The sequence below is a fragment of the Pagrus major genome, chromosome 1 (genome assembly GCF_040436345.1).
Source record: "Pagrus major chromosome 1, Pma_NU_1.0".
NCBI lineage: Eukaryota > Metazoa > Chordata > Actinopteri > Spariformes > Sparidae > Pagrus > Pagrus major.
The window spans coordinates 3261713-3275692 of record NC_133215.1 but is presented as its reverse complement, the minus strand read 5'-3'; the positions used below and the strand labels follow the sequence as shown (position 1 = coordinate 3275692).

The 13980-nt window shown below is 44.8% G+C and overlaps 1 protein-coding gene across 1 annotated transcript; it reads right to left on the bottom strand.

Annotated features, from left to right (window-relative positions):
• Nucleotides 1-2529: 2529 nt before the first annotated feature.
• Nucleotides 2530-13441, bottom strand: LOC141006046 (SERTA domain-containing protein 2-like). The gene is made up of 2 exons (XM_073478146.1): nt 13196-13441; nt 2530-5493 (listed from the first exon to the last, which is right to left on the bottom strand). The coding sequence occupies exon 2, from the start codon at nt 5487-5489 to the stop codon at nt 4497-4499; it is 993 nt and encodes a 330-aa protein (XP_073334247.1). The 5' UTR covers nt 5490-5493; nt 13196-13441; the 3' UTR covers nt 2530-4496.
• Nucleotides 13442-13980: the final 539 nt, after the last annotated feature.

Here is a 13980-nt window from a genome sequence, read left to right as displayed (position 1 = left end):
TCAGGCTGAGTCATTTTTAAAGCACCGACAGAAATCAGAGCTCTGATTCAGCTTCTTCAGTGTGAATACTTTCTGGTTTCATTCCTCTGTGGCTGTAAACTGAACGTCTTTGGGTTCTGGACAAAACAAATATTATATTAATGAAGGAATTAATCATCAGATTAATAGACGATGAGAACAATCAGTAGTTGCAGCCCCCTTCTGATGGCATGGTGAACTTTTTAATTAAAGAAAAACATTATTTTAGGGTGAACTGTTCCTTTAACAGCACAAAGACTGTCAGGCTGAAATCATGACATAATTAATCTTGTTATTAACCTCGACCACTTCCATCGTCCGTATGACGACACAGATGAGAAATAAACGACAGACGAAGAAGAAAAACTTGAGCTTATTTTCGTTTAATGTAAAAAATAAAAACTCCTAAAGTGAACCAGCTGAATCCATCGCACACATTCAGAGAGAAACTCACAAGTCACATGTCATATTGCATCGGACAAGGCACAGAGTGAAGAAGTGATGAAGAGTAACCAGATGATCAACTCACAAACACAAACCTCTGAGGAAGAAAAGCAAACAGTGAAGAAGAGTCGGGTCGTCTGGACGAACAGCCGGGAGACACTTTCAAACACAACTGGACCCAATTCAATCTGACACCAGTCTCGTCAGAACAAACAGTGAAGACTGATCTATGAATGTTTAGACTAAGTGATGATGTCACCGTGTCCCACTGCTGCACTGCACATCAACTGTTTTAGTGTCTTGCAGCTCCAAACAACAGAAAAAGGTAAAAAGGTGTAACAGGTAGAGACGGCGCCATGAAGGTCACGTTACAGGAACAGTTCCCCCACACGAGAGTTCAGTCGGTATCTCCTTCACTGATTCAGTTATTCAGGTGAAATAAAAAAGGCTGGTTCTGTTTCAAGTCTTCACTGTAGCTGCTGCGCTAAAAGTGTTAGCGTGCACCCTGTCAGGAGGAGACGATGGCTGAGCCTGACTTTATATCATCAGGAGGAGACGATGGCTGAGCCTGACTTTATATCATCAGGAGGAGATGATGGCTGAGCCTGACTTTATATCATCAGGAGGAGATGATGGCTGAGCCTGACTTTATATCATCAGGAGGAGACGATGGCTGAGCCTGACTTTATATCATCAGGAGGAGATGATGGCTGAGCCTGACTTTATATCATCAGGAGGAGATGATGGCTGAGCCTGACTTTATATCATCAGGAGGAGATGATGGCTGAGCCTGACTTTATATCATCAGGAGGAGATGATGGCTGAGCCTGACTTTATATCATCAGGAGGAGATGATGGCTGAGCCTGACTTTATATCATCAGGAGGAGACGATGGCTGAGCCTGACTTTATATCATCAGGAGGAGACGATGGCTGAGCCTGACTTTATATCATCAGGAGGAGACGATGGCTGAGCCTGACTTTATATCATCAGGAGGAGACGATGGCTGAGCCTGACTTTATATCATCAGGAGGAGATGATGGCTGAGCCTGACTTTATATCATCAGGAGGAGACGATGGCTGAGCCTGACTTTATATCATCAGGAGACGATGGCTGAGCCTGACTTTATATCATCAGGAGGAGACGATGGCTGAGCCTGACTTTATATCATCAGGAGGAGACGATGGCTGAGCCTGACTTTATATCATCAGGAGGAGACGATGGCTGAGCCTGACTTTATATCATCAGGAGGAGACGATGGCTGAGCCTGACTTTATATCATCAGGAGGAGACGATGGCTGAGCCTGACTTTATATCATCAGGAGGAGATGATGGCTGAGCCTGACTTTATATCATCAGGAGGAGACGATGACTGAGCCTGACTTTATATCATCAGGAGGAGATGATGGCTGAAGTTTTCATATCAGGTTGAACTGTTTTCTTGTATTTGTCACCTGAACACCAGTTCTGATCCGTTCACACGCTACATGTCAGCTTGTTCCTCTGCTGCACTACAAACTGTCTCACAGCTGTAAAACATAAAGTGTAAAAGCACCAAGAAGATCTCAGAAAACAAAAGAAATCTAAAAATCACAGTCGACTGACGTCTGACTGTGTGTTTATACAGAGACATACAGGGTAAAGAGCTATAAAAATAGAATATATAAAGACACATAGTATATAATTAGTATGTAGTTGCCACAGTGGGACACAGTTCTTACTGGTGTGACGACCTGCGGTTACATCGTCCGTCCAGCAGGTGGAGACAAAGGGATTTATATTCTGCAGGAGTCAGTCAGACACGATCGATCTGATCCATAAACAATAACTCTCATGATCCTGTGTGAGCTACAGGCCCGGATCAATATACTGAAAACTAAAAACTTTGGAGTTTTTAAAACTGGCTCACACACACACACACACACACACACACACACACACACACACACACACACACACACACACACACACACAGAGCTGTATAGGTTGAACTGATGGCGTTTGCATTGCTGAAATCCTGAAATATATTACAAAGTATTTAAAAAAAAACAAAACAAACAATTTTGAAGAACAAATTTTTTCCACCAAAAGTGAAGTTTTTTTCATTTACTGTCAAACTTCAGTCAGTTTTGGTGAAATCATCCTTTAAAAAGAAAAACAAACATAAACATTATGTTCTGTACAAACAAAATATTAGTGTCCACAGTTACAATAAATACACCGGAGCGGACAGATGATAATAAATAATCCAGAGTTGTGTTGAAGGAGCGTCTGCGTCGTAACGTTTGTATCAGCACTAGAAATATAAAATAAACACACACGTACCTCCGTTATTGCAAATATTAACTGTTGTTTCCTTAAACTGAGCTCATGATTACAACCACAGACTCCAGGTTTGAGGATGAAATTAAACTAAAATGTTTATTTTCAGTAGGAAATCATTTCATTGGTTGAGTTGAAACAGAGATTTATATACTTGAGTTCCCTCTTTAACATTTGTTCTCCACTTAGTTTATTCAGTTCAATCCTCATCAGGGTTTGACTCAACCAATGAGATCTTCTCCTGCCACCAAAGCGACACATCGATTAATATAATTGGACCAACCAGCCAACCAATCAGTGTGGTCCGAGGCAGAGGTGAGTCTGCTATCGTTAGCAACAAACGAGCTAAAGACGCCTGCTGCGATTTCTGACTTCTCAACAGAGAAAACTGCTAAATTAGGTTTGAAACAAGAAGTTTAAAGTCTGCTGGTATTTTACATTTCTCTTCTTATCAAACGTCTGTGTTGTGTGTTTATCTGAAGCCGGACAGACAGAATATAAAACCCCAGCAGACTCATCATTCACATTTTCATTTCAAAATCTGAGACAAATAAAAACAGCTCAACATTTACACGTCTGACCTTTTAAAAAGACTTTCACATTCTTTGTTGACAGAATAAAATTAATTTCATGATGACTTTTAGGTTCTTAAACTGCATTTTGGAATAAAACTTCCCTCAGCGTTCATGTTGCGAGACGTGACCGCGTGACAGACGTTTAAAAGGCACTGAATCGTTGTTTTTTTGTTTTTGTCTTTTATAAATGCTGTTGAGATTTCTTTTGTAAAAACATGCACCGACGGTAGAAAAAGTCTCTGGAGATTTTTAGTTTCTTACAATTCTCGGACAGCGGTAGAAAACAGGACGGTGCTTCACGCTGGTGTTATTGAAGCTGGAGGTCACTGGAGGACAAACACAGCGGCTGAAGATGCTGTGTAGATGTTTTAAACATCTGTGAACCTCTGTGAGCTTCATGAAATGTGACCTCACACATTAAAAGGTGGAATCTGTAAGAAATGGACAGAAGGTAGCTCCAAAACTACAGCACAGCCGCTAACTGCTGCTCACTCTTTAGCTGTCGCGACTAGCTGCCGTCAGTTAGCTCAGGAGGTCAGTGTGAAGACGGGATACAGTACAGAGGCCGTCACCTCGGAGCTACACAGTGGTGTTCGGAGGCTAGCTGGTTAGCATGCTAACTACAGTACACATCTCTAACACAGCAGAGACGTCATCGCTGTTGTTTCTTCACTCTGCTGATGATGTTAATCCAGTTTTTCAGTGTTTTAAACTAAAGTTCTGTCCATATCTCACAAATCAGACCTTTAAAGGACGAGTCACTGCATCATTTAAAATATAAAAATTGTAATATTAATATTTTTCGCACCAATAGATAATTAAGTAGTTCAGAAGGTTCTTGTGGCTGACTCGTGTTAGCATGTCGGCTAAAACACTGGCAACCGTACACGTTAATAAATACTGCTGTGACGGTGCCGCCTCTGAGACCCAGACCTGCCTGGTTCTGTCTGATGTGACCAGAACTCTCTCAGAATTAATGTTGTAACAGTTTATCAATGTTAAAACTCGACACCAGCAGCTCGACTCCTCCAGAATAAGACCAGTGTGAAGAACGTCGTGACTTTAAAAACTGTACAAAATCAACAAGAAGAGTGAAAACGTCTCCTCGTGTCTCTGAGGCGACGCTGCTCGTCCTCTCAGCTGCCCACCAGAACCTCCATGATGTGGTCCAGCTCAGCTAGGTCCATTTTAAAAGGCTGGTTCTGAGCACCGGGCCCCGCGGAACCATACCCCGACATCGACCGGACGAGGTCGTCAGCCATCACAACGGGGGCCATCTTAGATGGCGGCGCTCCTGACAGGGGCGGGCAGGGCCCGAGGTCGTACATGGACGTGTCGATGTCTGTGAAGAGGACGTCGTCCAGGGCAAAGTCAGTGAGGAAGGAGCCCGGGGAGGACGGTGAGGGAGGAAGAGGAGGTGGAGGAGGTGGAGGGGGCTTCTCCAACCTGCTCTCCACCTCCTGGAAGCTCCGCCCCTCCTCCTTCATGACAACATCAAACAGAACCCGAGCAGGAGGAGGAGGGGACGGCGGGCCGGAGGACGAGGAAGACGAAGAGGAGGGACAGAGCTCCTCGATCTCCTCCAGGGCGGAGGAGAAGCTGTCTTTAGGCGAGGGTGAGGGTGGGGGCGGCCTCAGGGAGTGGTGCAGGTGGTGGTGCTGGGTGGAGGAGGAGGGCGGCAGGGTGAAGAACATGGGCATGTCCTCCTCCAGCAGCGAGGCGGGAGTCAGGCAGGAGTCCAACGTCGTCAGTCCCGACAGCGACGATGACAGGATGCTGAAGGAGGAGGAAGGAGGCGGAGGCTGTCGGTAGCTCTCGTCCTCACAGCCGGTGGCGGCGGCGGCAGCGACGGGCGGAGCGGCGGAGAAGAAGAGAGGGCCGACGCCTCCTTCCTGCCTGAAGTCGTCGTGGATGCGGCGGATGATGTTGTTGATGAGGACTCGGCGCTGCAGGCCGAGGTCGGCGCCCATCCGAGGACCATACAGCTTCATGAGGGACATGTTGAGGACCGTCTGCCGCTGCAGCGTGTAGGACGCCTGCGACATGCCGCCGGCCGCCGGAGGACGCCCGTCTCCCTCCAAACCGTCCTCAGCCTCGTCCAGTTTCCGCTTCACCCCGTTACCCAACATCAATCTGTGGAGGACAGACAGAAGCAGCTCAGACACACTTCCTCCTCATACTTCTCACATCAGTTACTTTAACTTTTGGGTACTTTTCACAACACGTGTGTGTGTGTGTGTGTGTGTGTGTGTGTGTGTGTGTTCAGTGTGTGATCGTCAGGACGGAAGTCGCCTGTTTCCTGTGTCTTTGTTGTTCAGGGAGTCAGAAGGTGTCGGACTCTCCCACCCAATCAGCTGATCACTGCTCACATGGGAGCAGGTCAGCTGACACACGCGCGCACACACACACACACAGGCACACACACACCACAGTTGGTGAGGAAGTCTCTCAGCTTGTGACTCGCCCATCACATCAGCTGTACGTGTCATCAGTCATGTGACTCGCGGCTCGTTTGGCTTCATGTTGAGCAGCTGTCAGGCTCCTGCAGGTCAGGAGCTTCTGATTCTGTGACTCTGATATTCAGGTCACTTCTGACATTTTGTCATCTCACTTTTTCAGTTTTTATTCACAGTTTTGAGAGTTTTCAGGGAGCGTTCAGACCCAGATGATGAAGCTCATCCGTCTCCTCCTCCAGCAGCAGAGAGGAGCTTCTCGGCCTCTCGCTTTAACTCAGACAGCTTTAATTATTAACTCGTCTAAAGATCTGAATAAAACTGGTTTTCATCTGTTGATCTGATCGATCATCACTTCAAGTTCACAGTCGGTTTAATGACTCTTCTTCTTCTTCTTCAGCTGATTCTTTGCTTCTGACATTTCTCCTCAAAATAAACTAAACTCTGTCTCTTTAAACACAAACCAGGTGACTGGAGGTGTGTTTAAAGACATTGGTAGTAGATTGTGTGGATGTTCAGGCGGCTCGTGCGTTCAGTTTCTGGATGACTGAGATGTGCAAACAGACGTACGAGATGTTTTATAAATCTGACGGAGAGACTGTGTGTGTTTGTTTTGGAGGAAGGTTTTCCAATAAAACGGACCAGGAACCACTCCGATCCGATCTTTGTTGTTCTCAACAGTAACTACGGTTACAAATACTAAAGTAAAAGTACCTCAAAAATACACTTATTCTCAGAGCTTGAGTAAATGTACTTAGTTACTTTCCAGCACAGGGTTAGACTGTGTGTCTGTGATGGTGCAGCTGTTGGGCTGCAGGTCTGTGGAGGTGGTGCTGGATCTGAACCTGTGACCTCTCGATTTCTCGGCCAACACACACACACACACACACACACACACTCTTTCTTATATGTGATTATCTCCCTCCTCCTCACCTCTTTAAACCCATGTGGGGCCCCTCTGAGGGGCCATCTGCTGCGACACCCGGAGAGGACGAGGTGAAGAGGTGACGGGGCGAGAGACATAAGAACAGACAGAGAGAGAGAGAGAGAGAGAGAGAGAGAGAGAGACGTGGGGGGAGGATGCACACGATGTCTGACTGACTATAAAACTCACCGTGAATCTTTACAAGTCAAACTCTGTGTTGTGGTAAAAACTGTGTTTGAATCAGCAGAGTGAGTTTAAAATGTCCCCCGTCCTCCTCCCCTGTCCCCCCCTCTGCCAGCTGTCTGTCTGTCTGTCTGCTGAAGTAAAAGTCCAAAAATACTTTGAGAAACGCTGCGTTTGTGGAGAAAAAACAGTGTTCGTCAGAGATCTGACACGTCAGGTGTGTGTGTGTGTGTGTGTGTGTGTGTGTGTGTGTGGACTCGCATACCTTTCCATTGACTGAACTATCAGAGCTGGTGTTGTGTTACAGCCTCAGACTGAACCCATGTGATCACATGACGTCACGGACACATCAGACACCTGGGTCTTTTTTAGTTTTTATTTAGGACGTGTTGTCAGTTTGCATCACTGCAACAACTCATTATACTCGTACTATTGGACTCATCTGCTCACTAGTCCGTCTTTACAGGCCACTTTAGTTACACACTGTTCTGACTCTGACTTTGTAGAAAACCTGGATAGTAACTGTGCAGTAAGACGCTCAGTGGTGGAGACGTTTAAGTCACGTGACCGTGATGTCTCTCTGCTATAATAAGACTAAAAACTACCAGCAGGTGTGACTTTAACACATTTAGTGTCTTTTCCTGGACAGTGTGTGTCTGAGTGTTTACACAGAGAGTAAAGTGTGTTGTGTCTCACAGTGTGAGTCGGCTCACTGAGCAGCAGCTGCCTCCTTCGCAGGAATTTTCTTGCTCAGCAGGCTTCAGTGTTTAGTCATCCTGACGACAGCCAGCAGCAGCACCGACACACCCGCCGCCATCTTTCTTTTCTTTACAGTCTGACTGAGCTGCATCCTGTGGACTCACACAGTCCTGATCCCATTCTGCACGTCAACATCAGACCCAGATTACAGATCAACACGGTCAGATATTCTGTGATTCGGGATCGGAGGAGGTTCTGCTTCTCTTCATCCATGACCAGAAAAAGGCCTCAGGTTTTAGTGTGGGTGAAGGAGAAACAGGGACTGTGAGTCCGACTTGTTTCGCTGTTTACTGACTTTTAATCTACTGATTTTCTTCATGATTCATCAATTAATCGTAGTATCGTAATCTCAATTTCCAAGAGCACAAAGTGTCTTCAGATTGCTTCTTTTATCCAAAACCCAAAGACTCTTCATTGACGAACATTTAAGAAGCTGGTACCAGCAGATATTTGATATTTTGGTTTTAAAAAAGGGTTGAAATAATGAATTGATTATCAGTTTATCTGGTTCAGGCAACGTCTTAATCATAGAAACATTAATCTAATTAAAGTAGACTGACTGAGACTGAGACTGAGTCTCCAGTTGGTATCTGGGAGTTTTTTGTGTGCGACTGCAGATAAAATAAATTAAGTCTGCAAAGTAACTAGTAACTTAAATGGAAGTTTAAAGTAGCAGAAAATGGAAATACTCAAGTAAAGTACCTGAAAATTGAGAGTCTTAATGACCTTCTCACTGGAGGCGACGCTGTTCGCCCGATCAGAGTATTTTCTGCTTGTTTCTTTGTCTGTTTACTGTTTATCAAATATTAAATCAACAGCAAACTGTTCAGTGAATCGATTAAGAAGTAACTTTTTAATAAAAACAGTCTAATTTCTCTGATTCCAGCTTGTTAGATGTGAATATTTTCCTCCCCTGTGACAGTAAACTGAATATGTTCGGGTTGTGATCAACTAATGGATTAACTGAGATCACAATCGACCACTGGAACACTGAGTCCGTCTGTCGGCTCACAGAGAGCAGACGTTCCTCTCAGATCGGAGGCGTCAGACTTCAGTCTTCGACCTCTGGACACTTTCAACCCGTCTGTTTGTCGAGCTAACTGACAGTGTGTGTGTCGGCCTGACATGCAGGAACATGTTGCTGCTGACTGACCTGATTAAAGTTACAGCAGCTCTCAGTCACAGACAAACACACGCTTTATTGTTTTACAACCATAATCTATAATCTATATTCCAGACTTGTAGTTTCCTTCAACACACGACACTTTTTCTGATTCTTTCTCTGAACTTTCTCTTTCACACACAGCTGATCTTTTGACTCTGCTCGCTCACTTTAACTGTGTGTTGTGTGGCTTTAACTCTGTGTGTTATTAGTCATAACTCTTTAGTAATAACGCAGGACGAAGCTTCCTTATTGCTGCTGGTAACTGTGATCTGTGTCTAAAAGGGAAACCGAGACTCCAGGAAGTGAAGGTGGACTTTACTCACACAGAAGAAATCCTGTGTGTTCGCTGCAGCGCACTGCAGGATATTCCCCGCTGTGTGTGTGTGTGTGTGTGTGTGTGAGTCATCATGTACAGTGCGTCCAGCAGCAGTCACTTCAGCCTAAAGATGAAACGCAAATGAAACATCTTTGTCCGTCAGTCAGTGATGAGTCAGTCAGCCGTTGTGTTTCGTTTCAGTCTGACGTTACAGAAAAATTCAAGGAACAAAACCTTTGAGAAGTCGCCCTGTTTTTGTTGTTTGAGGCTCACAGAGGAGTGGGTGTGTGGGAGGTTTGTCAAGAGAGTGAAACCAAAACAATGTTGGCTATTTAACCCCAGGAAACCTACAGGAGCTGTTAGAAAGACAGAAGAGCGACACAACAGTTAGTCTCTTAAACGCTTCGTTGATCGCCGATAACACACCTGATCATTCACAACAGTATCTCCTCATTAAAATCATCTCTTTATCATTAAGAAGTTGCCTCAGACAACTCTACTGATAATCAATTAATCAGTTCAGTCATTTTTAAAGCCAAAATGTCAAATATCTGCTTCCTAAATGAGAGGATTTGCTGCTTTTCTTTGTCATTTCTGACAGCAGATGAAGAGTCTGTGTGTGTTGGACTGTCGGTCAGAGTTAGAAGACGTCACTTTGGGTTATTCTGAGGTGTTTTTTTAGACATAAACCAATAACTGTGAAAATAACCAGCACATTAATGGATAGTGAAATTAATATATAGTTGCAGCCCTGCCAGAGAAAGTTTTCAGCAACAGAAAAAGTTGTGAGCGACCAGGTTTACGTCCTGGTTTTCCTCACGCTGCACTAATATGGTGAACATGGTGAACATGATACCTGCTGAACATTTAGCTAAAACCAACAACACGTCACTTCTGCCTACGATCTGGAGCTGTTTCACCAACGGGAGCTCAGAGATTAGCGATTTATCTTCACTCCCGTTGTCACTATTTTACACCTGAAATCATCTGGATGTTTGTGGTGACTAAACACAAATGATCCCGCGGTCAAACTCCCCTTTGCTGATTAAATCTCTCTTTGTGGCTCAGACGAGGTTTTAAATGTTTTCTTCACGTTGTGTTTTCGTTTCGTTTCGTTCTCCCACTTCCCTCCTCGCTCTCTGACTCTCTCCTGGAAGTTTTAGCGACAGGCGACCAAATGAAACGTCACCTCGAGTAAACTTGGAAACATTAAGAGTTAATGTAAGTAAACAACTTAACAATATATAAGACGGGTCTAGTTGTTAAAGCACCACTGTGTGTTCAGCCCCTCACAGAGCCGCTAACATGGCTGCAGACTCTCAGTCGTCTGAATTAAAAATGACTGTTTTTTTGATTGATTCATTGATTAATTATTGTTTCCTGCGGCGCACAGAGAGGCGACACAGCTGCACTTCGTCTCCTCCTGCGTCTTCAACATCTCGTTCTGGACTCGGAGCCTCGGTCGGCTCTGGTATCAGAGCTGAGTGTAACTGGCATCGTGCAGAGTGTGTGAGTCCAATGTCGAAGCCTTACATAATACACACAAAGTGCTGATTGTACTGCGAGCAGAGCGAACGTCTGTCAGTCTGCTGTAACTCTCGGTGACTCCGCCTGCTCCACTTTTTAAACTGCTGCTCGACCACATTCTTCCCTTTAAAGCTCAACTCTGCAGCAGGAAACATACAGCACGCCGACCTTTGACCCCCGGCTGCTGCTCTGTGTCACCAGCAGCAGCAGCAGCAGTGTAAACACGACCCTGGACTACTTCTTCACACGCTGCCGTCACGGCGCTGCTGCAGATTTATGTTTTACACGCAGCTTCTGACACAGTACTTCTCCTTCTGGACTGTTATTTAAAGAGTTTGTCATAAAGATTAACGCTTTACGAGGTGGAAAACATTGATTAGTTCATCGATTGATCGATTAGTTAGTGTTTCTTTCTCAAATGTCTTGTTTTGTCCACAACACAAAGACGTTCAGTTTTCCGTCACAGCGGAAAGAAAACAGTCAATATTCACATTTAACAAGCTGCAATCAGACAGTTTTCACTTTCTGTTCTTGAAAAATGACTCAAACTGATTCATCAGTTATCAAACTAATCGATTAATCGATGCAGCTCTACTGTTTTCTTTAAACTGACGTGTTCAATTCAAACAAACTAAAACCTCTAAACTTAAATTCACTAGTAGATTTTACATGTGAAATAAAAAGCAAACATCTGGAGGTTACAGTTTTTAAATACATGTGTTTTTAATATAAATGTTTTTACGTTTGCGTTTTGACGAGATCCTCTAATTCAACACACTTCTCATTGATTCACAGAGGCTGCTAATTAATTGTAAAAGTCATCTTTATAATAATAATTAATAAAACTCAATACATACTCTGATACTGGTGTTAGATTGGCCGAAGATGATAACAGACTGCAGCACATGAATCACCAATAAATGATGGTTCAATTAATAAATAAACGTGACAGGCAAATATTAATTAACTTATTTATAATACAGGCTCGGCCTCATCAGACACATTTAACATTTAGTTGACCATTTTTCGCAATTTTGACCCGCCAGATGTTTTCAGCCAAAAAACAAATAATAACAATTTTTAAAAATCATATTATCATCAACTAATTCATCAACTGAGAGAATCTGGTACCATTCTGCATATTGACATAACTGTACAAAAGGTGCTTGCTTTTGGAAGAAGTTTGGTCACTGCTGCTCTAATCCACATTTTAAATCTTAATTACTTGAGGCTCTAATTTAATCCACAAAAAACTGGGTACAAGTTCAATCTACTGATTCTCTATAACAGATAAATATCAATAAGTACATTAAAGGAGCACTTTGTAGTTATTAGGAAATATATTTTAATTAGAAGAAAAAGTTTTCTCATTTTATTTTTATTTTTAAACAAACTAAATAAACAAACTGTCTTTGTTTTCATGACTGATACCGTTTCACTTTGTTTATATGTGGCGGACCCTGCCACCTTTCTAGCGTCAAACCTTATTGTCCTCTGAGAACAGCTGGTTTATTCACGTATGGAGAAAAGTTTGTGTTATTACCTCATTAATATTGTCAATATTAAAATTCCTGAGTTTGAATTTCTTCTACAAAACTACACAATGCTCCTTTAAAAAGTCACAAAGTATGAAAAAGCTAGGACAGACTGAGATTCAAACTCAGAATTTGAATATTGACAATATTAATGAGGTAATAACACAAACTTTCCTCCATCAGTGAATAAACCAGCTGTTCTCAGAGGACAACAAGGTCCCAGGACACTGTTTGAAGCTAGAAAGGTGGCAGGGTCCGCCACATATAAACAAAGTAAAACAGTATCAGTCATGAAAACAAAGCCAGTTTGTTTATTTAGTTTGTTTGTTCATAATAAATGATGAATCTCTCCTCTCACTAACATTTCTCCTCCAGAACTACAGACTGCTCCTTTAAACGACTAAAACAACATTACAGTCTTTCTAACAGCGTCTGTCTTCGTGTTTCTGCTCACGTGTCGCTCGGTTTCCTCCGCAGTGTGTGAATCACTGCGGGTGACCGGCCCAGTGGTCCCGGTACAAAGCTGTCAGAGCGGCAGCTGGTTCCCGGACCCGCCGGGACCCGCCGGGACCTCCGGGGCCACCGGCTGCTCCGCGCCACCTGTCCCGGCCACCGCGCAGCCGCCCCCCGGCCGCAGCCTCCGCACGGCACCGGGACAGGACGCGGTAGTTGTTTAACATGAAAACGTCAGTGTTTCTAATAATAAACGTGTTCCCGCGTGTCGGAGGTGTAACGTTACGTTACAGACACACAACTCCGACATCATCACTAATAACGTCAAACAACAGCAGCTTAGTTTCAGCAACACGACCCGCGGAGACCTCCCGGTTCCCGGCGGACTCACGGCGGCTCCGCGCGGACTCACGGCGGCTCCGCGCGGACTCACGGCGGCTCCGCGCGGACTCACGGCGCCAACACAACTTTGTGTGTATTTAAAGGTGTCGGTTCGGTCGGTGCCGCTCTGTCACTCACCACATGTAGCTAGTCCCATCCAGGGGCTCCTCTGCGGGCTGCATGGGTGTCGTCGGTGAGGCCAGGAGCGGAGCGGCGCGGCGGACCGTCAGGAGGCGGGAAGAGGAGGAGGAGGAGGAGGAGGAGGAGAACATGGAGGAGCGACGAGCCGTTAGTCCGTGTGTGTGTTCGTCCGCTGGGTTCTACTCCGCCATCGTCCCCGCGGCGGCCTCGACCCGACACTCACCGAGCTCCGCACACAATGGCGAAGCGGAGCGGCGGAGGGAGGAGGTGGAGGAGGAGGAGGAGGAGGAGGAGATGTGTCACCGAGGAGTCAAGATGGCACCGACCGCCATTAACACTACGTCCGGTAATGACCTTCAAAATAAAAGCTGCTTCCGTCGCAGTTTGCTGAGGGACCCTGTCAGAATAAAATGTGGTCCCGTCAACTGTTTTATGTTTTTATCAAGAAAATACAAATACAGCAATGACAGAATACTAATTCATTAGTTTGAGATACTAATTTATTAAAATGTGTTATTTTAATAAATGTTGTCGACCTTCAGAGGTTCAGCGGTGCGTCAGTGTTTCTAACAGTGTTGTAACTGACCCCAGGTCAGCCGCTCTCACAGCAAACACCCCTCAGATGAGCCTTCACTGCTGAGACGAGTCCAGTTCAGGGAGATCTGCTGCAGTGTCGTCCGTCTGAACGTTGATCCGTTTTCTCGCTTCTCCTGCTGAGCGAACGACCACAACTATGTGAAGCATCCCAGTTGTTCAGTGTTGGTCTGCTGTCAGCTGTGCAC

Coding starts and splice junctions, on each gene's coding strand:
- LOC141006046 (XM_073478146.1), bottom strand. CDS start 5,489: ATGTTGGGTAACGGGGTGAAGCGGAAACTGGACGAGGCTGAGGACGGT.